The sequence below is a fragment of the Canis aureus genome, chromosome 8 (assembly GCF_053574225.1).
Source record: "Canis aureus isolate CA01 chromosome 8, VMU_Caureus_v.1.0, whole genome shotgun sequence".
Classification (NCBI taxonomy): domain Eukaryota; kingdom Metazoa; phylum Chordata; class Mammalia; order Carnivora; family Canidae; genus Canis; species Canis aureus.
The window spans coordinates 67,671,023-67,693,073 of NC_135618.1; the positions used below are offsets into that span (position 1 = coordinate 67,671,023).

The 22,051-nt window shown below is 49.5% G+C and overlaps 3 protein-coding genes across 15 annotated transcripts in view; 1 reads left to right on the forward strand and 2 right to left on the reverse strand.

Moving 5' to 3' along the window:
• On the reverse strand, nt 1–10,925 carry PDAP1 (PDGFA associated protein 1). Its single transcript, XM_077907920.1, has 6 exons — nt 10,770–10,925; nt 7,545–7,636; nt 6,129–6,239; nt 4,022–4,143; nt 1,775–1,926; nt 1–722 (listed from the first exon to the last, which is right to left on the reverse strand). Exons 1-6 carry the CDS (start codon nt 10,780–10,782, stop codon nt 664–666), a joined length of 549 nt encoding a protein of 182 aa, XP_077764046.1. The 5' UTR covers nt 10,783–10,925; the 3' UTR covers nt 1–663.
• On the forward strand, nt 10,910–19,694 carry BUD31 (BUD31 spliceosome associated protein). Of its 6 annotated transcripts, none has more exons than XM_077907934.1 (7): nt 10,910–11,247; nt 12,253–12,388; nt 12,505–12,586; nt 12,800–12,920; nt 17,272–17,394; nt 17,619–17,785; nt 19,454–19,694. In XM_077907934.1, the coding sequence occupies exons 4-7, from the start codon at nt 12,827–12,829 to the stop codon at nt 19,502–19,504; spliced, it is 435 nt and encodes a 144-aa protein (XP_077764060.1). In that variant the 5' UTR covers nt 10,910–11,247; nt 12,253–12,388; nt 12,505–12,586; nt 12,800–12,826; the 3' UTR covers nt 19,505–19,694. The 6 variants fall into 6 exon arrangements, with proteins under 6 accessions (XP_077764060.1, XP_077764058.1, XP_077764059.1 ...); XM_077907932.1 differs by having other exon boundaries at nt 12,253–12,383; XM_077907935.1 differs by lacking the exon at nt 12,505–12,586 and adding an exon at nt 11,583–11,737 and having other exon boundaries at nt 10,914–11,247; nt 12,253–12,383.
• The window catches only part of PTCD1 (pentatricopeptide repeat domain 1), a 20,473-nt gene continuing 15,355 nt past the window's right edge, over nt 16,934–22,051 (reverse strand). For 6 of the 8 annotated variants that reach the window (XM_077907847.1, XM_077907844.1, XM_077907845.1 and 3 more), the window contains 2 exons: nt 20,151–20,318; nt 16,934–17,149 (listed from right to left, as the gene is read on the reverse strand). In XM_077907847.1, the coding sequence (XP_077763973.1) occupies nt 17,117–17,149; nt 20,151–20,318 (201 nt within the window). In that variant the 3' untranslated portion in view covers nt 16,934–17,116. Of the gene's footprint in view, nt 17,150–19,211; nt 20,319–22,051 lie in introns of those variants that run through there. The other 2 variants (XM_077907850.1, XM_077907852.1) reach the window with 1 other exon arrangement.

Consider the following 22,051-nt stretch of genomic DNA (forward strand, 5'->3'; position numbering starts at 1 on the left):
TTACGATAATGTCAAGTTTAATCTGCCAAATATACAAGTTGGACTTGTGGAGCATGTTTTGCCTGGGTGCTGCACAGTAAACAGAGGTTTCTTGAAATGATCAATGGGTAGGGTTAAGAATGGGCCCGAGCTCTGGCCAGAAGGGTGGGGATGGGGCAGGGAAGGGCAGAACGGACTGGCTGGAGACAAGCCATGACCCTCAGGGACCCAGGGGCATGGGCTCCCAGACAACAGCCCCTCTCAGTGAGCACCCAGGCAACACAGACTAGGGCTGGTTGTTGCAAACTTGTCAGCAGCTGCCCCACACACAACCACCCCCTACCGTGCAACCTACGGGACACAAATGGAAGCTCCTCTCACCCCACCTCCCAGGCACCCCCAACGAGAGTTCTGAATTCTAAAAACAGCAAAAACACCCGAATGGTTACATATGAAACGCTCTCCCGCGTCTTTCTGTCTCAAAGATAGCAGCCGCCCCCTCCCCCCAGCCCTCCCTACCATCCCCCCAAATGATTTCTGTGCCAAGGTGAAGAGGAGACCCCAGGCTGCAGGGGTTCCTTGCCGTGAGGGGCTGCTGTGGCGGCGCCAGGGTGGGGCAGGTGAGACTCGGCAGAGGGCCTGGCAGCGTGGCCGGATCCCCGGTGCCTCCTCCCGCAGGCCGTGCTACTTATTCAGGGACAGCGACTGCATTCGTTTTCCCGACAAAGTCGCATCATCCTTTGCTGAGGGTGGGAAGGGAAGGGCAGGTGTTAGCACAAAACCACCCTTCCCCCCACCACACACACACCCCCAGAGCACAGCACTGTAGGGCTCAAAGACCTCAGAAAACATTCTGGGCAACTGGCTCAGCTGGCAGAAGAGGAACAGACCCAGGGAGAAGAGGGTTCCTGGGGGCGCCACTGCGCCCGACAGGGGCACCAACGCACAATCTACAGGGCAGAGAGAAATCTCTAACCCCACCCCCAGGCAGGACCCTGCAATTACATCTTCTCCCTGTAGGTGCTGCAGCCTCCAATAAGCAGCAACGTTCAAAGGGTTTAGGGTTTGTGAAGCGAGAGCTTCCGGTGGGAAGCTGGGAGAGCAGGCTATCTCCAATGCAGTGACAACCCTGGGGCAGCTGATTTCCCCTTCTGGGCCTCGGCTACCTTGTGAATTAGCGAGGAGGCAGGACAGCAGATCCCTAAGGGCTCTCGTGGTCCCCCCATGTATAGAGTGTATGAGACCAGGAGACAGAAGGTCATAAGCATTCGACTTATAAACCAGACCAAATCCCACAGCCCCCGCTGCCAACCTTTGACCCCACTGGAGGGAGAGCATCGGGGAGGAGGGACAGCTGGGCCAGATTTCACCCAGGTCTGCACTGTGAGGTCCAGCCTGCCCCTGTCCCACCCTCTCAAGCCCCTCAGATGGACAGCGGTTACCTGAGGCAGCTCTCCCCACTGCACAAGGCACCAGATACCTTAGCAGGTCCTTGAGGGTCAGACCTAGCTGTATCCCTGAGGCTTCCATCAGATGCTGTGGACAGTGCTCTGCTTAGATTCAAACCCTTATCCAACTCCCGGCTGCTGCTGGACCCTCCCAGCACCCTGGGACATGGTGGGCACAAACGCCCACCACCCCTTGACATGAGAAAGGCACTTGCATATACACACAGGCTGGGCCTCTACCCAACAACCCAAGCCCATGCCATGGCACAATGAGGACACTGAAGTGCAGGGTTTGGTGGCTTGCCCAGAACCAGATTCAGGCAGCTGCACCAGGGCTCAGGACTTACCTTTCCTCTCTTCTTCTTTCTTCCTGGCAGCCTCTTCCCGCTGTTTCCGGATGATTGCCAGCCGGGCAAGGTCAGCTTTGGCTTGCTCTGTCTTCCCAGCTAAATGCATTTTCATGTAACGCTCTTTTGCTTTCTGCTTCTCGATTTCTTCTCTGTTTGGATAAAATGGTGTCACAGGGAACATCTTCCCCACCATAACCGGCTGAGTTGGATGCGGGAGCCAGATGAAAAGCCAAGTACTTGGGCCTGGGGCTCAAGTGGAGGAGGGTGCCCTGGCTGTGTGTGTCCCCTCTGTGTTGGGCACTCACCAAACAAACAGGCAGAGGCACAGCCTAGACTCTGGTGTACAGACTCAAGGGGCTAGAGGAAGTTCAACTGGTGCACCAGCTTCTCCAGATAACACAGGATGGGGGTGAGCTCAGCACAGAGTGAACAACATCTGCATTGTGGGGAAAGGGGTGCTGACTATGGTCTGGTGTCCACAATGAGAAAGGGGGATCAAAAACCAAGTGAACACTATATCCAAAGATGAGCAGGAGGAGGAAAGCACTGGAAACCACATTCTATGGGGGGTAGAGCAGGGAGTGGATCAAGTAGCCCAGATGGGAATCACACCCACCCAATCTCAGGTCAAGAGAACATGGCACATTCTCAATCAAGGCAGTTCAGATGTGCAAGAGGCTGTTCTCAAGGGGGTGAGCACCCATTGAGGAGGGTGTGGGAACAACAGCTAGACTCCCATAGGCATCAGTCACCAACCCAGTAGGTAGAGAAAGAGGTGATGGGTCATTTCTTTCCTCTGAGGATATTCCTCCCAAGCCTGAGATTCTGGAGTGGGCACGCTTTTTCACTGTGGTGTTGGATGGTCCCATCTACACCAGGTTCCTGGAAGAGCCATATATTGGAGGGGGCAGGGAAGCCCTGTCTAGCAGGGGCCTGGGAGAGGGACTTGCCCCCCCAGAGGCCTTCACGGCACACAGCATTGGGTAATAAGAAACAAAGCATGGGGCCTGGCCAGACAGGAGAGAAAGCCACCCACAGAAAGTTAGATAAGCAGATGTCTTACCCAGGAGACTCTGGACAGGAGACTGGACAAGACACTTGCTAGAGAAGAGACTAAAATACCTCTTAGCTCAGCAGATCCTACCCTGGGAGGTAGACGCAGAGCCAGGAGCCTCTAGGCTGAGCAGAAGAGATCCAAACCTGGGTGGGCGGAGTAGGGGGTGGGGTGTGGGTGGGGTGGTGGTAGTGGTTTTGAGTGGTGTGCCCTGGAGGCATCTAGAATGACTGATGAGCAAGGCTACCCAAAGTCTCTGCAAGGCTCCCTCAGTGAAGGCTAAGTCCCAGGGCAGGATGCTGACCTTTATGGTTTTCACTCTGCAACCTCAATAAGTGGGGGTGACAACAAGATCTCCTTTTTACTGGTGAGACAGAAGCTACCGGAGAGGTACCTGGAGCTCATGAGTCTTCCTTGTGGGGTATTCATAGACCCCCTCAGCCATCATGGGGTTAGCACAGGAAGGTGAACTTAAATACTAGCAGCTCAGAAAGAAAAAAAACTGGGCAGCTTTCCCTAGAAGGCTTCAACCTCTTGGAGGGCCCCTGATGTCAGCTGGTGGCCATCCAAAGTTGGGGCACTACTTGTCTGGGAATGGCCGTGTGCAGGGCATTTCAGCACTGGACTGGGATCCTCGCACAAACCAAGAAGAGGTTCTCTGCAGCTCTATTTCCAGCTGGGACTGAGAGAGCGCTGGGGCAGCCAGCAGTGTTCACTGGGCTGCCTTCTCCCACCTGCCCCCCTCTCATGGCAGTGACACCAGAGAAGAATGCAGGCCAGGAATGGTTAGCTCAGGCTGGATAAGGGAAGAGTCCCTGGAGTGTGGTGCTCTGGAGGAAGGACTGTAGCATAACCCTCCATATCCCTGGCCATTACTTCAAAAACAACACTCGGGTCTGAATCTGCTGTTCTGTTTTTCCCTGCTGTGTTCCCATTGGTGAAAAAAAAATTATTTTTGTTTTGTGTTTTTGGCAAAGCTTCTATAGAACCTTTGGGGAATGAGATGAAATAAAGTAAATGCTCTAGTTGGAGCCCCCACTCAGCTACTAGGAACCTCAGAGCCCAAGAGGTGAAGGCAGGGGAATTGGGCGCCTCAGCCATTTCCCCCCAAGCCCCTAACCCCCGCCCCACCCCACAGGCCAGGCCCCTGCCCTTGTGCCCAGGTCCCAAGGCCTAGGAGCAGAGATTACCGTTCTCTCCTTGAAAGCTCCTTGGGCCCATCCAGGTCCAGTTGTGTGACCTTTTTGGTTGTCTGTGCCACCCGGTTAGGGTTCTCGATGTCGATGAGTCCCTCCACGCCTTTGCGCTTTTGCTAAGATAGGACAAGAAGCTGGCTGTTGGAGAAGTTTGGTCCTGCAGAGCCTCTGAGGGCCATGCCATCTCCCAACAGCCCGCCTGGATGGGGACAAACTCTTGCTCTACCCAACATGATTCTTGGCCTGAACTTCACAGGAGGAATAGCACTTAAGAGGAGTCTTCACCAGCCTAGGAGGTACAAGGACAGCGAGTGCACAGGACTAGAACCCAAGCTAGGCCAAGTCCCAGCAACCACAGGGGACGAACAGAGACACAGGACTAAATAATTTGCCTAAGGTGAACCAGGAAGCGGATAGTAGATGAGCTGAGAACCTAAGCCCAACTCATGAGCTCTCAACACAGAGCACTATATCTCCACTTCAAGCTCAGCCCCCGAAAAGTTTTCCATGGAATCTCACAGCTGACTGCAACGAGCACCACTGGATCCCCAGGGCAGGGCAGGCGAGGCCGAGGACATCCTCAGGACCAATTCCCATTCCTAGCCATCCCAACTGATAGGAGGGGGGTGATGTGAGAAGGAGCCATGAGATCACAATCTACAGGGTCGGGAAACCTGAACTTCCCATTTCCCTTAGGGCAAGTTCAGCAAGAGCACAAGTCCTCAATGTAGCAGGTTGGGTCCAAGCATCAGTCCTTGTTAATCCCAACTTTTCTCTTTAAATGACCGGAGGGAGACAGCTTCCAAACCTCAGCTAATCTGACAGAGCTCCAGACACCAACATACAATCCAGCTACCTAGAAACGCCTCCACTAGGAGGCTCCACATTCCACTGAGAGCACAAAGTGAATGTGCCTCACTCACCCTGCCCCTTCCTGACCATCCTTTATGCCACAGCCTCATGCCCCCTTCCCTCAACCCCCAAACCCAACCCTCCGCAACCCACAAAGAGCCCAACTCTAAAATGTGGTGTGAATCTGCCCACTTGTTTCCACTGCCATTGCCACCACCCACCTCAACACAAGCCACAATTTGTCTAGAGACTGGCTGCCATTTCCCTGCTTATATCCTCAACACCCTACCATGAACTCTTTCCAGAGAAGCCTTTTAAAAGCAAATCTGGGGAGCACCTGGGGGGCTCAGTCAGTTAAGCATCTGCCCTCAGCTCAGGTCATGATCCCAAACTTGGGATTGAGCCCGACATCTGGCTCGTGCTCAATGGGGAGTCCACTTCTCTGCCCCTCTTCTGGCTCATGCTCTTTCTCACCCTCAAATAAATAAAACCATAAATAAGTAAATAAAAGCAAATCTAGTCATCTCTCTCCAACTTCAAGGCCTCCACCATCGGCCTCCTACCCACAACAGTGAAACCCAAACCCTTTCAAGTGCCACATGGAAGCTACCCTTGCCAACTTCTCCTTCATCCCAAGCCACTCTGTATCCACCAAGGTACATCCCTGATTGGCCTCCTGCTGTTCCTGTTCCCACCCCGGGGCCTCTGTGCTTGCAAATCCAGCCACCCGGTCTGTACTGCACGACAATTTTCACACACCTGACTCCACCCTGTTTTTCAGATCTCAGTTTAAAAGCTACCTCCTCACCACACACTATTTCAAGTACCCATAATCACAGTTCATCTTATTCATGATACCTGCCACTACTTGAAATTATGCTGTTCGTTTACTTCTTTTTTGTCTGTAACTGCCCCCTTGGGGCACCTGGGTGGCTCAGTTGGCTAAGCATCTGCCTTCAGCTCAGGTCATGATCCTGGAGTCCTGGAATCAAGCCCTGCATCAGGCTCCCTGCTCAGCAGGGAGCTTGCTTCTCCCTCTCCCTCTGCCCCTCCTGCTGGCTCATGTTCTCTCTCTTAAGCAAATAAGTAAAATCTTAAAAAAAATAAATAAATAAATAAAAAGAAAGTAACCCCCTTAAGAGCAAGGACTCTATCTGCATCTACCACTGGAAACGGTCATCAACAGGCACCTGATAAACATTTGCTGACTGAATGAGGCCAAGTCTCAGGCCTCCACCAAACACAGTACCTGGTAATCATCTTCCTCATCTTCACTCTCATCTGAGTCTAGAGATTTCTTCTCCTTTTTGGGGTCACCTGCAGCCCCATCTCCACCTTCTTCTCCTTGTTCCTCTTCTTCCTGTTTCAGAAATGGACAACCTGCAAAATCAAAAATGCACAAACCCCCTAGACTGTGACCCCTGCTCCCACCACCTCTAGTCTGTGGACCCAGAAAAATTAAGCCCCAGAAGGCTGGGGCCAAGTATGACAAGGGTCCGACTCTGGGACCCCGGCCCCTAGTTGGGGACCTGGGTCAGAGGCAGCCTATCTATTCAGCTCCACAGTCCATCCTGGATGAGAAGTTCATCTCCCAGACTCAGAAGAACTCAGCTGTGGGGCTGAAAACCACAGTCCTGCTCAGCTCCCCTTCTGCTTCCCCAGCTGCCACATGCAGCTGCCAAATCATACTCGCTTTTCTGGACAAGTCCTCCCCTGCTCTCCACTCCCACAGTCAATGGTAGGCCAGCCACTCCAACCTGCCCATGCAGAGGCCTTGCTGTGTTGGCTTCCTAAGACAACACCCAACATGTCGCTTCCTTCCACCCTTCTTGCTTCCCCACCAAAAATATTCCTAACAAAAACAGTAGGTCCTTCCCCCTCCTTGCACTTGCCCACACATTCTCCAAGGTCCTGCTTAGCTGCCAGCAACTCCATCAAGCCCTCTTGCCCTCTCCCAGTCGGTTATGGCCCCTCCCCTTCTAGGAACTCCCAGGCACTCCACAGCAGTGTCACTCATCAGGTCTGACTGAACTCTTTTCAGCCCTTATCCATGCAAGGATCTAATGGTATGGTCAGGGATGTGGATGTGAGTGATGATGGAAACATTCTATTTCCTGACAACAGGCTGTAAAAAACACTGCAGGAATAGAGTAAAGTATTAAGCTCAGACTAGAGGGGGAAGGGTGAATAGCATCAGTGAGAGTCACAGAGGAGGCGACGTTCAGCAAGGTCTGGAGAAAGGAATAGTACTTTGCCTGCTAGGGGTGTGGGAAGGCAGGGCATCATGTCACGCTGGGTCTGGCAAGCAGTCTGGCATGGCTACAAACAAATGGGGCCTGCTGGGAACCTGAGCTATGGATGGGCTGAGCCTGGCAGAAGGACAGCTTCCAGAAAGCAGGCACACAGGACCAAGAACAGAGACCCACTAAGGCAATCACTGCTAAAAGAACAAAGTTCTAATCGATTAAATCAGAAGATTGCTCTTCTTTTCAGTCATTGGTTGTGCTGGGATACTTGCCTGCCGCCCATGCCCCATCCCCAATCCCAAACCTCAGGTGCTGGCTGCTTCTTAGGAATAGGTGGTCCTTGCCTGGCCTCTCTGAATGCCAAAGAGGCAGGGAATCACCCTGGGCCACTGGAGTGGCCTCGACAGGCATGTACTCACCCTGGCCTTCTGCTTCTCAGCCTGGAGCTGTGCGTCGATCTCCTCAGGGCTTGTGTACTGCCTTGCCCGGCCTTTGTGGCCTCCCTTTCTCCCTGCACAAGGATTAGCAATTTAGGAAGGTGGGAGGGAATAGGCTTCCTTGATGGCCCTGAGCCCCAGGGGGCTGTGTCCTGATGCACAGAAGCAGAGACCTCCCCTCCCCCTCACCAAGCACCACCCAAACCTATACTTTCCTACTTTCATATGTTCAAAGGGACAAAAGAGGCAACATGTGACAACCTGAGGCAGCTCCAAACTGTATGCTGGATGTAGGTTCCTACAAACACAGCTCTGAGGGAAGGATATGGAGGAGGGCACACTGCATATCAGAACTGGCCAAATCCCATGGTTCCTTAGAATCCAAACACAGTGGGATGCCCGGCTGGCTCAGTGGCTGAGCGTCTGCCATCGGCTCAGGGCCTGATCCTGGGGTCTGAGATCCAGTCCCGCATCAGGCTCCCTGAGGGGAGCCTACTTCTCCCTCTGCCTCTGTCTCCCTCATGAATAAATAAATAAAAAAATCTTAAAAAAAAAAAAAAAAGATTCCAACCACAGTGGACAAAAATGCAGTAAAAAACATATAACACTTATGCCCCTGCTGTCACTACAGTGGTTTTTACTTGGCAAATGTTCGGTCACAGCCATGCACTTATTTGATCCTCAGAATAAACCTATAGGGAGTCACAGCTGGTCTCGTTTTACAGACAAGTCACTGAAGATTCAAATCTCAGCTGCACCACTTACTAGCTTTGGGCAGGTACATAACCTTTGAGTCTCAGTTTCTCCATCTGTATCCTTACCTCCTACAGTTGTCACGGGAATGAACTTAACATACATACGTCTGTTGGAACAGTGCCTGGCACTGGATAAGCACTACAGAAACATACGCTAGGTTTGTGCCATGTTTGTTACTTTTCGGATAGAGTATTTTGACAAAAAGAAAAAAACAAAGGCACTAGCCTCATCAGTGATTCACTGTAAATGTCAGAGAATACAATAAAATATTTCACATTCACCTAAGTGGCATGCTAGAAAAAAAGACCCTAAAAACCTACTGAGAACTTTCTTGAGCTTGAAGTGAGAAACATAGCTGACAAATTTAAAGTTGAAAATAAAACCAACTACCTTCTAAGAGTTAAAAATGTGACTAGCGATTAAAGCTCATCTAAGAGTATCAGTTTTACAGTCCAAGCCTCTTGAGCCAAGACAAGAGGCTGACTTAAAGCCATCAGCCAGTTTTACAGCAGGGTGGCACCTGTGTCTGCTGGTCCTGGAGGATGCTGGGTGGTTGTGGCCTCAATCCATTCCCACTTCTACTGGAAGCTTCGGCCCAGTTGATTTCCAGTGAGTGTTTCACTGAGCACAGAGAATCTGTAATTAGACAGCCAGAGCTTCTCTGGACTCCAGAGACAGCAGCAGAGATACCAACCTCCTCCTTAGTTCCTAGACAGCAGCTGCAGAGCCATAATTGGCTGCTAAAGACCACACCACCCATTTTTAATAACTACCCGGGTTCCCATGGGTGTCTCTGTTTATGCTCATGAAAGTCCTATTGTGTGATACCAAGCTTGCCATTAAAAAAAAAGAAAAAACCTAACACCCTTTCTTGCCCTCTTAGTTTTCCAAGAAGTAGTAACAACTCAATACTGGCTACTATAGGCTCTCATCCCGCACACCTGCCTAGGGGATACTGACCTTAGTTTAGCCTACCATAACTTCTGTCAGAAGCTCCTTCTGCCTTTAAAAGTGATTCACAGTAACTTACTGGAAACAAGAGTGCATCCTTTTCTCTAGGGGAATTTTGTAGTTAAAAAAAATATATCTTTTCTTTAGTTTTTGAAGTAAATCAACACAAGCAAGAAATGCAAATCTCATCCGCCCATAAAAGCTTTTCACAAGCCAAAGGCCAAGTCATTTAACCAAGATATTCAGCATTTTCTAACTGTAACCTCTAACCTTGGCTCAAACTATCTGTGAAGTAGGACTTTAAAAGCCAGAATTCTGGAACCAGAGGGTTCATTTAGCACCCTCCTTTTGCAGGACCAAGATCGAGAAAAATGGAAGAGACTGATTCCACAGATGAAATCAGTAGGGAGGTAGGTTTAAATGGATTCGACTCTGTAAACCCCAATATCTCTGCAAGTAAAATCAGGAAGTCATTTAGGTTTGAAAAAAACTCCCAAGATTTCCTGTGGCTGAAGCAGCTTAACCAACATGACACATGAGCTACCGCTATTAACCGAACATATGTTCTGTGCCAGGAGTTAGCCAGGCACTCTGAGTGCTCTATTTTTTTTTTTTTTTTAATGACCTCTTTCTCCAGCTCTCCAAGCTAAGAGTTATTAGCCAAGTGCTCCAGATGAGAAAAACAGAGTGGAATTAAATAATCTGTTCAAGGCCACAGGGTTAGACAGTGACACAGCTAGACTTCAAATCAAGAACTTCTGACTCTTAGGGGAAAGAGAATGAAGGACTGTCTACCGTGGATCCTCGGTCTTCTTGGACAAGAAACTGACCAAACCCTACAAATAGTGCTTAGCGGACACTTAACGATGGCCCGGCGCTGTGCCGCGCACTCCACGTGGATCACCTAGTTTAAGTCTCCCATCCGTACTATGAGGTAGCTACAATCATAAACCCGGTTTGCAAATGAGAAAACCGAAACACAGGGAGATGAAGCGCCTGGCTCAGAGGCACACACGCAGCCGCTGCCGAACAGGGGCAGTCAAAGCTAGGTCCGCCAGGCGCCAGAACACCAAGTTCTCTCACGAGGCAGGCCCGGCTCGCCCAGGGCTCGGGAGGGCCCACGTTTTACGCGCAAGGCAGACGAGCCCCGGCACAGGCGCGGGACGCGGTGACTCAGTCCCCGGCAAGCCTACAAGGGGAGGGAACTCCAGGTCCCCCAGGCCAGCAGAAGCGCGCCCTAGATCCGGCCTTCCGTGCCGGCGAGGAGCCGGAGGCCCCCGAGTCTTCTCCTAAGACCCCCGGAGGAGTAGCTCGTGGCCACTCCGGTCCTCAGTTTTTCCATCCGGACAATTGGGCGTCGAGGCCCACACCTGGCCCTCAGCCGGCGCGGACGTCCTCCCTCTGCGCCGCTGTCCGAGACACCCGCGGGCTGAATGAACAAGAGGAGCCGGACTCGGGCGGCCCCTCGAGGCCCACAAGCCACGCGCACTCGCCCCTCACCTCCTTTAGGCATCGCGGCTCCGGCGGCTGCGGCGGCGGCGGCGGCGGCGCCTCGAACTGACACCGGAACCGGAAATGCCTCGGGCTCGACTTCTTCCGCCCGGCCCAGTTTTCTTCAGCGCGCCGCCGCCGTCGCCGCCGTGCCCCCGAGTACCGGGGACCTCAGGGAAGCCGGCTCACGGAGACTGTCCCGCGGGTCGCCTGAGTCCAGGCTCGCCCGGGCGCTGCCCAGGCAACAGTGCCTCCAGTCCCCCCGCCCTGGGGAGACGCGTGAGCCTGCCGGTCTCCCCGCGGGATGTGAGGGCAAAACGCAATAGCGGCTGTAAAATTCTCTACAGGCAGAACTGCGGATACCTAGGATGACGCAATCTCGGCGCGAGGTGGGGAGCGGCTCCGCGAGGACCTCAGCCTGGAGAGATCGCCTGGGAAGCGGAAGCCGTCGGTAGCGAAGTGGCGGCTGACGGTGACGGTGGTTCAGGTGAGCGTTTTTCTGTGTCCTCCAGTACCTTGGTAACAGCTAGGGCCAGGGATCGGAGGTCTGCACCGGGCCAGAAGCGATCTGAGCGGCTGGCCAGGGGCAGTTTCGGGCCCCTGGAGCGGGAGGTCAGAGGAGGTGGTGCCTCGTTCGTTTTGCCCAGGGTATGGGAGATTTGAAGGTTCTTCTGCTTCTAGGCTCCCCCTCCTCCCGCTGCTTTCTTTGCAGAGAACGTTTTCTGTGTAAATGCTCTTTGTTCTTTTGTAAACCTAGCCTAGATGCCGTCGTCTCTAGGGAGCCTTTCCTGTTATTCCGACCGTAACGTTTTCCTTCCCTAGCTCTGAACGCCTTTCCACTCGTTTCTTCTGAGCGCTGCCACCTCTTATTCCGCCTGCCACCTCTTGATCCAGTTGCTTCCTGCCTATTACTTCCCCTGGGCTGTTCTCTGGCCCCCAGATGGACCAGGCTCTCGAATTTCGCTGGATCATAGCATGTTGGTCATCCCGTATCTTTGTCTTCTCAGCCCGTGCGCGCATTTGGGCAGGGTCCAGATTCTGTCCATCTCTAGCTTCAGCGCTGGAGAGACACGTGCAAAGACCACTGGTTTGGAAGTCAGGAGCCCCCTAGTCAGAACCATACTCAGGTAGTCCTCAGCTGTGTGACCCTGACTCTACCCCTAGAAATTTTATTCCTTAACTGTAAGGTTGTTAATGGAGAATTGATGAAAGGACTGGGGGAGGGGGGCGCTTTGTAAACTCGGAGTCAGGCACTCCACGGAAGGGACGGACTGATTGAGTTTGGGAGAGAGGAATCTGCTATGCTTCAAAGTAGGAGGTAGGTAATTAACCTGAATCCTCTGTGCCAATTAGGAAATGCAATGTGGTTTGAAATACGTTTCATTTAGATTTGTACTGGATGGGCTTTATATGACTTGCCTTTATATAACATTTTTCTTGGGTTTAAAAGACTTTTTGGCAATCCAGCTAATTCACTGCCCTCATTTTATAGACAAGACTGAGGACCAGAAAGGGAATGTGACCTCCCCAAAGTCACAGAGTAATTGGTAGAGCTGGACAAGAACCTAAGCCTGTAACTGAAGAGACCAGAGGTCTTTCTGTTACATTCTTGGGAAGCAGACGGTAAGGTACTTTGGCTTTACACCATCTTTTTCCCTTTTAAGCCCTCATTCTCTCTGCTCTCCCAACCATAGACCTTCTCACACTGTATTGTAATTACCTTTTCATTTTGTTTTCTTGCTAGAATTTCACTTTCCCAACGACAGAAGTTATGTCTTATGGTTTGTTCTATGTTCCCAACATCCAGTCCAAGGCCAGGCTCATAGGTGATGTTAATGATAACAACAAAAATTTACTAAACATATTTAATACAAGCATATTCCATATAATTTTAATGAGATCTTCACGATGGCCCTCTATGCAGATTTTACAGATGAGGAAACAGATTTAGGGAAGTGAATGTGCACCAAAATAGTGGCTAGTGAAGGCTTTTGGGGATCTTAGGTTCAGAAACCAATCCATTTAATTTTCCCTCCCAGATCTTTGCAAATTATCTTGTGAGAAAAATGCCTAAAGTCAAAAGAAGCCGGAAAGCTCCCCCAGATGGTTGGGAGTTGATCGAGCCAACACTGGATGAATTAGATCAAAAGATGAGAGAAGGTGAGTGGGGTAGTTCCTAACTGGGTGAGCTGCATCTAAGGGTCACAGGCTCAGATGTCTCCAGGGACCAGGCATAAATGCAAGTATCATATGGGAAGAGCCAGTCAGCACCACTGTGGCTTCTGGGCACTGACCTGTTTTGTTTGCTTACTAACTCAGGAATATTAGGAGTTCTGGGAAGTAGGATGGCACTAACGAAAAGGTCTTCAAAAACGTTTTGGAGCCAACTTAATATAAAAGCCTTAGAGAATAAAGATCAAATAGTCTACCTATAATCATTGACTGTTTTGGGTTAGGTACATATTTAGGATCTTACGTTTACTTGGAAAATCCTGTCCTTTTTCATTTTCACATTTTCAGAAACAACGTAGTCCAGATTTTCCTTGCAGGTCTCTGACACTGTTTTTATCATTTTGTTTTTGCATAGTCTACTAGTTTTCCAAAATGTACTATCTTCAGTTCCTTCAAAATGCTGTATGATCCTGAACTTGATGAATCAGTGTAGCATGTTTTTAGAACTCCTATCTGAAGCCACAAGCATCTGTTGGCCTTACATGACGAACTTACTGGATTATTTTCTTTTCATTGTTTTAAAAGAGCAGGGATGGAAGAGGTGCTTGGGCTTGATCTCAGGATCCTGAGATAATGACCTGAACAGAAATCAAGAGTTGGATGCTCAATTGACTGAGCCACCACCCAGGCACCCCTAAATAACTACTTTTGTAAGGACTTTGAATTAGTTGAAAATGAAGCATAAACACTTGCATAATGAACATTTAACTAGATTTTTTTTAAAGAATAACACTTAAAAATAATTGTTGCCAAGGTTTTGAAGTTAATGGGACATTTCTTTTAAAGTTCTTGGCATTAGCAAAGCAGCAAAAACCTAAATGTAGTCTATACCATGATGCCCCTACTTCTAGCTTCTCTTCCTTCCCTCAAACATGGCAGGACTCTGCATCACCCATTGAAAAATGCATTCCACTTTGTGTGTGAACCTGTACAAAACAACAAGAATGTTCACATGGTCTTATGAAAATGGGCCTAAAAGGGATTTTAAAAATGAGAGTGCAGGGATCCCTGGGTGGAGCAGCGGTTCGGCGCCTGCCTTTGGCCCAGGGTGTGATCCCGGAGACCTGGGATTGAATCCCACGTTGGGCTCCTGGTGCATGGAGCCTGCTTCTCCCTCTGCCTGTGTCTCTGCCTCTCTCTCTCTCTCTATATATATATATATCATAATAGATAGATAGATAGATAGATAGATAGATAGATAGATAGATAGAATGAGAATGCTGCTATGTTTAAAAGATCAAGAAACAACAAAAGCACAAGGAGGGAGGCTCTGCTTCCAGCTCCAGCCTAAGGAGAACCATGCCCTTCCCTCAGCAGCTTATGCAGCCACTGCCTTTCAATACTCAACCCAGGTGATCTGATGTCTTCTCTAGCCTAAATAGGAGACTATACCAGCTGCCTGTTGAATGGCCCCATTTGGACGTCTCAAACTTACCATTTTCAGAACCGAATCACTCACCCACCCCAGAGTTGTTTCCCTTCTGAGGCCACAAACCATGGAGCCGTGCTTGACTCCTCTCTTCCTTTCTTCCTATCCAACCACCTAAGACATCCAGATTCCTTTTTCTTTTTTTTAATTTTTATTTATTTATGATAGTCACACAGAGAGAGAGAGAGAGAGGCAGAGACATAGGCAGAGGGAGAAGCAGGCTCCATGCACCAGGAGCCCGATGTGGGATTCGATCCCAGGTCTCCAGGATCGCGCCCTGGGCCAAAGGCAGGCGCTAAACCGCTACGCCACCCAGGGATCCCGACATCCAGATTCCTAAGAAGAGTGGCAGAATGAAGAGGGAAGGTTTGTTACAGATGAATGAGACAAATCAACAAAATACATCTGATGTTGTTTGGGCCTTAATTCAGACACACCTGTCAATAAGTGTTTTGAGGCACTCCATGAAAACTGAATAGGGACAGAGTATGGGTGCTAGTAAGGAGTAATGGTTGGTTTCGCTGTGTGTGATACTGGCATTATAGACCTTTTTAAAAATCTTTGATATGTTAGAGATAATACATATTATGAATGCGATACTTGATGTGAGATAATTTTAAAATATTCTAATTCTCCACCCTCAAAAATGGGGAGAATCAAATAAAATAACAATAGCTGAATGTTAGTAATTGATGAAACTGTGTGATAGGAATGTGGCAGTCCACTCTGCTGTTTTGTGTGTATTTTAAATTACCCATAGAGAAATGTTAGAAAATCCATCAGTCTAAATTTTGATTGCTTTTAAATCCTACCACCTGGCCCAAGCTACCCTGACTTCTCACTTGGAACTGCAGTAGCTTTCTGCTTCTCTCTACAGTCTTCTCCACAGGGCAGTCAGGGGGGAGGGTCAGATCACTGTCTGCTCAGGACCCTCCAGTGGTTCACCTCCTCTTCAGAGCAAAACCAGTCATTCTGTGGCTTTCCAGGTCAAATACTCTCTCGCAGTTCCCTCTTTAGCTCTACCTTCTACCTCTCCCTTACCTCCTACCCCTAGCTGCTGTTCCTTGATCCCCAAGTAGTCCTGTCTCCGGGCCTTTGCATGGGCCTTTGCATTGCTGTTCACTCTGCCTTATAAGCATGTTTGCCCCCCCCTCCCCTTTCAGATATGCTTAACATCAAACCTGTGACTTGACGTATATATTTTATGAGATTAACAATAACTTAACGCCTGTTACCTCAATTTTTTTTTCCTGTGAGAACTTTTAAGATCTCTCTTAGGAACTCACACATACACAATACTACATTGTGAACTGTAGTCACCATCCATAGGACTTCTAACTGGAAGCTTATACCTGTAACACCCTTCACCTGTTTCACTCAACAAGCCTCCCCCCTTGGTTTCTTAAAGACTCTGATCAGATGTCCCCTTGTGCCTTCTTTGATCACCTGTATAAAAGGTCAGTCCCCACTTCTGTATTTTCTTCTTCTCTGTGGCCTTCCCCACTTACCTCCAGGTGCTGATGCACTTCCCTGCCCTGGAACGCAGCTCCAGTGATGCTCTGCTTGCCCCGCTGCAGGACCTCCGGTGCCCAGAGCAGGGCCTGAGCTATAGCAAGCATGCACTGTGCACTGGCTCGGTCCTCAGTGCCTGCCCTGAGGATCACAGAATCCCATTTGTGAATTCTATTTCCTAAGTAATAGAATGGCCCCAAAGGTGGAGAAATGGAGGTAGCTTTCTTCACCACTCCTCACCTTTCTCCTCTGCTCTAAAAACTGAGTGGAGATGGTAGACAAAGATCAACTTATAACTGCTAACAGAAAGAGAATTGCCACTTCAAATAATCATGTTTAAATCATGTGGCTTATTTTTTATCTTCTTTTAAAATAACAGCTCTATTGAGCTAGAAGTCTTATTCTATAAAATTTGCCCTTATACAGTGTTAAGGAGGGTGTTCAGGATATTCAGAGTTGGACAACCATTACCTCCTGAAGAAAGCCTGCACCCTTTAGTATTCTTCCCCCCCCCCCCAACGCCCCCCCCACGCCGCCATCTCCCCAGCTCTCTCAGTCCAAGGCAACCACTGGTCTTTCTGTCTCTGCAGACCATCATCTAGTAGGTGGGCTTTGGGGACTAGTTTCTTTCATTTGGCATCATGTTTTCAAAGTTCCTCCGTGTTGTAGGAGGAGCCAGTACTTCATTTTTTTTTTTTTTTTTAAGATTTATTCATTTATTTATGAGAGAGAGAGAGGCAGAGTCACAGGAGGAGGGAGAAGCAGGCTCCATGCTGGGAGCCCAACGTGGGACTCGATCCCAGGACTCCAGGATTGCGCCCTGGGCCATAGGCAGGCGCCAAATTGCTGAGCCACCCAGGGATCCCTTCATTTCTTTTTATGGCTGAACAATACTCCATGTATGGGTGGGCTTCGTTTATCCATTCAACAGCTGATGGATACCGGGATTGCCTCAAATTTTGGCTGTTGTGAATACTGCTACTTGCACATTCATATAGGAGTTTTTGTTTGCATGTGTGTTTTCAGTTCTCTGGGATATATTCCAAGCAGTAGAATTACTAGGGCATATAGTAACTTGAACTTCCTGAGGAAGAGGCCAGACTGTTCTCCAGGGAGGCTGCACCGTGTTACATTTCCATCAGCAGCAGCATATGATCCAGTTTTCCCACATCTTCAGTACTTGTTACTGCCTTTTTGATGATAGCCAACCTAGAAGGTGTGAGGTCGGATTTATTCTTTATCCTTAGTTATTAAAAAGAAACAAAAAAAAAAAAAAAAACTGTATCCTGTGAATACTACCTGCCACAAGAAGACAAACACACACCTTTTTCTCCTCAGCTGAAACAGAACCTCATGAGGGAAAGAGGAAAGTGGAATCTCTGTGGCCTATCTTCAGGATCCACCACCAGAAAACCCGCTATATTTTTGACCTCTTTTATAAGCGGAAAGCCATAAGCAGAGGTAATTAGCTAAATTCTCTCAGCCTCACCAACCTGAGTAGCTTTCAGATTTACTTCATGGTTCTTGTTCTTGCAACCTCAGTAAATGTTGGTTTTCTTATCACTAAAAAAAGCGGGGAGGGGTCAGGGCTGGCTAAATATTCTTTTTAATGAAGAGCAGTGATGGGCCAGGGCTGGGGAAGCTTTGTTATACCATGGTCTGATGCTCTTTCCCCTTTTTGACAGAACTATATGAATACTGTATTAAAGAAGGCTATGCTGATAAAAACCTGATCGCAAAATGGAAAAAGCAGGGGTATGAGAATTTATGCTGCCTGCGCTGCATTCAGACACGGGACACCAATTTTGGGACGAACTGCATTTGCCGGGTCCCCAAAAGCAAGCTGGAAGTGGTAACGTTTCTACCCCTCTAATGTCCAATGATTGAATTTAGAGATTACTTTTTCAGTTCAGAAGTCTGCCCTAGTTGATGGCAGAGATTCAACACAATTATGCTGGGTGTCCTGCTGGCCATGCCCTAGGGAGGCCATGTCCCTCTCCTGAAGAATCCGTGTTAGGCAGTTTGGCAGCAATCGTTTGTTAGGTCTAGGGCCAGTCTCAACTGCACCCTTGGGCAAGTTACTGAATTCCTTCCTCACATAGGAAGTGGGGGTGAGGAGGGCTGGGTCAGGGGAGGCATTTCCATTCTTACCCTCCTGTGCTCACCCCAGATACTTTTCTCCAGATCTCTTTCCCTCAGATTAATTACATTGTATTGCTTCTGTAGAACTTTGTTCTAAAACTAGACCTGCAGCTTGGCAGCTCAGGCATGGTGCTGTATGTGTAACTGAGCCTACAGCATATAAGCCTCTCTGAAGTAGAACTGCAGAAGGAGGCAGTTACCAGAATGTTCACCTTAGTGGCCTCTGAGTGCGGCCCCTTGGCTGACCATGGTGGGCCAGCTGGGCAGTCAGGCCAGCCTGCCCACCTCCCAGGTGGCTACCTTTCACACTAGTGCCTCACCACAGGTCCCTTCCTGCTGCAGACCAGTTATATAGTCTATAGAGCTCTGGGCCGGGGACTTTAGCTCAGCAGGCAGCTCTGTCTCCCTGAATCATCTCTAAGGCCAGGGAGCAATGAACATCGAATGAGGGCCCAAGGATATCACATTCTTCCTGAGGAAGAATCTGGGTGCTAGTTTTCTGGTGGGAGCAGGAAGAAGCGGTGGAGTGCCTAAGCTCCCTGCCAGGATTCTATGGTGGCATTTGGTTAGGGGTGCTGCCCCAGCCTTGTGGCCAGAATAGAGCTTGCTTTCAATTTAGTTAGGTTTCACCATCTGATCTTGTTTGCTTAGGTAAGGGCCTTGCACCTCAAATTAAAAAAAAGAAACACAAACCATAGCTCTGGGGCCTCTGGCTGTTGGGCAGGCCCTCAGCCAAACATCCGGGCACAGCTGACCCAGGGGGAAAGACTCTTCTGCCATCTAAATTCCAGTGCATATCTTCTGCCCCAATAAGAAAGTTCCCAGGGATCCCTGGGTGGCGCAGCGGTTTGGCGCCTGCCTTTGGCCCAGGGCGCGATCCTGGAGTCCCAGGATCGAGTCCCACGTCGGGCTCCCGGTGCATGGAGCCTGCTTCTCCCTCTGCCTGTGTCTCTGCCTCTCTCTCTCTCTCTCTCTCTCTCTGTGTGACTATCATAAATAAATAAAAATTAAAAAAAAAAAAAAAAAAAAAGAAAGTTCCCAGCCTAGAGGGCCTGAGCCTCTGACACTGAGCCCCCTGAGCAGTAGCAGACCCACTTCCAGCTCACTGCAGGGTATGTCATGCTCATTTCACAGAATAACAATCATTCACGTTTTATTCCTTTATATGGGGCAAGTGTGTGCATTGAATGTGCATAAATTAAATGCATAGAGTTGTAGCTTCAGTGTCAATAGCAACTGTTTGCATCTGTCGCAGAAGGCTTTCTGAGGAGAGTCCTGAAGACAGCGAATGTCCCTTTGCCATCCTTGGTGGGAGGGTTCCGTGGGGCAGGGGAGGCATGTGGCAGGAGTGCAGTGTCTCAGCTATCCTCTGTTGCAGGGCCGGATCATCGAGTGCACGCACTGCGGCTGCCGGGGCTGCTCTGGCTGAGGTCCTTAGGCCCTGACCCCTCTTCACCCTGAACTTTGGACTTCTTGGGTTTCTGCCCGTGGTGCCACCCTCTTTCCTAGGAGCAGCTTTTCCTGCAGAGCAGTGCTCCTGGCCTGAGTTGGAGCATGGTCTCCGTATGTAAAGGCTTTGGTGTTTATCAGTGATTTGTAGAAATAAAACTTTAAACTTTTTGGGTTCTGCATTTATTCTTTCAGAGGTAGCAATCTGTGGAACCCAGGGGGTAAGCGCCAGGCCCTAGAGATCAGTCACCCATGGACCTCAAGCACCCTATTGGTGCTGTGTGACTGTGAACAAGTTCACTTTCCTTGTCCATGATGGGGGACGACACCCACCCCCCAAAGACAAGGATGTGACCAGAGATGGGGTGCCAAGGTGGACCAAGCTGCTCTTGGACCTGCCATGAACTTGTCAGGCACCTTGGGCCCAGTGTTTCTCCTCGTAACTGCCTGAAAAATGCTGCAGCACTTACTCTAGGCCGCACCCTTCCTCTGGCTTGAGGCCACAGGAGTACACACATAGGCCTAATGCAGAGAGGCTCTTAGGGCTCCTGTAGAGCTCTATAAACCACACACTCTGCTCCTTCTCTGCTGGAGGCCCCCAGCACTTCCTGTCACCTGCCTCCAAGGCTTCTGTCCATATCAGCCTCCGTGGTGGACTCTTGGTCTCCCATGGGCCTGATCCGGAACTTCTGCCACGGGTGGGGGGTTTCCTCTGCTGGCATCGATTTCAGCCACTGCTTATAGTAAGCTCGGAAGCCATCAATCTTCTCCAAGTAGGTGTTTTTCTCTTTGTACTATAAATGGAAAAGCATGGACTTCAGAGGAGCCATTAGTCACTGCATGCTACCCACAGCTAATCCCAAACCATGGCAGCTGACTCAAGCCTCAGGAAAGCTGTTTGTGCTTCTAGGTGGTTAAGGGGAGAGGGCAGAAGAACTGTTTGATACCTGAGTAGCTTACTGTCAAGAAACACAGCTGCTGTGGGGCAGACCAGATTCCCATCTAACAATCCCTCCAAATATGTGCTCCTGTGCTACACCCGGGGATGGCACCTCAGCCCCCCAAGCTAGAATCCCTGGGTGCCACTAACTGTCTCTACAGCCTGAGTACCTCCCCTGTGTCCTCTCAGCACTGCTGCAGTGGTCTGCAGGAGTGGAGAAGAAAAGGAGGAAACAAGGTGGGCCCAGCAGAGGCCAAAAAAAAGCTGGTAAAGGAATACAGAGAAAAACACCAAAGAGATCCAAGATCAAGACTATTTTTTTTTCAAGATCAAGACTATTACCACACAATGACAAACAGCTGTATTCAAAGATTTAATGATTCTAAACTTGTATGTACCTAATACAGCCTTGAAAGTACGTAAAACAAAAAGTTGATGGTCACAAATAGAAATAAATCACCTTCCTAAGGGAATATGAATGTGACCTGAATCCAGTAAGCTTTAGGCCTATGGTGGTCTGGTGTCTGAATTGAACCTGAGAAAATCCCCTGAGGACTCCACACCACGGAGTAGACAAATCTGCTAACTAGAAGATACTTGTAACGTGGAACAAAAGATAAATATACAGAACACAAAGAACTCTGAAAAGTCACTAAGACAAGAGTCAACCAACTGCTCAAAGATGCCCAGCTATGCCCTCTCCTGGCATACGCTCTACTGTCTCCTGAATTCTAAGCCTTCACAATGGCACTTGAGTGTTGCACCTGCATAGCTGTCCCTGACCCCATGCCTGGGTGTGTCCTTGCCCATCTCCCTCCACACCGGGGTGGTGTTCCTCCATGATGCAGCTGCTCTGGAGGCACAGGGTCTCAATGGACCCTAAAAATGAACCCCACAGCCTATCCTTAGAACAATAAGGAAAGACGTGGCTATTAAAAGTAGATTCTGGGCAGCCCAGGTGGCTCAGCAGTTTAGCGCCGCCTTTGGCTGAGGGCCAGATCCTGGAGACCCGGCACTGAGTCCCACATCAGGCTGCCTGCATGGAGCCTGCTTCTCCCTCTGCCTGTGTCTCTGCCCCCCTCTCTCTCTCAATGAATAAATAAATCTTTAAAAAATAAAAAAAATAAAAGATTCTATCAGCCCTGCTGCCATCCCCATTCACTTGACAACAGACACCAGGCAATGAACAGGTACCAGGAAGCCAGGTGAAGAAGAGAGTCAGTCTCCAACTCAAGGGGCTTAGGTTTTGTGAAGGTGACAGTCACACATGCAGATGCAATTACAGGTTGTGAAAATGGCCAAAAAGGAACAGTGCTCTAGGTGATGGGAAGGAGGGAGCAGCAGGGCATCCCTGAGAAAGAGCCATCCAAGCTGCGACCTACAGGGTGAGGAGCCAGTTACAGGAAAAATGAGGAGCCTACTGAAGGTAGAGGGACTACAAAAACCGCAAGGCAGGAAAGGCTGATGTTACACAGAAATGATGGAAGGCCAGCAGGGCTGACAGCGAATACAGGGAAGAGTGGCCTGAGATGTAGTCCACAGGGACACATGGGCTGTGGTTTAAGGAATTTGGGATTCTTCCTAAGG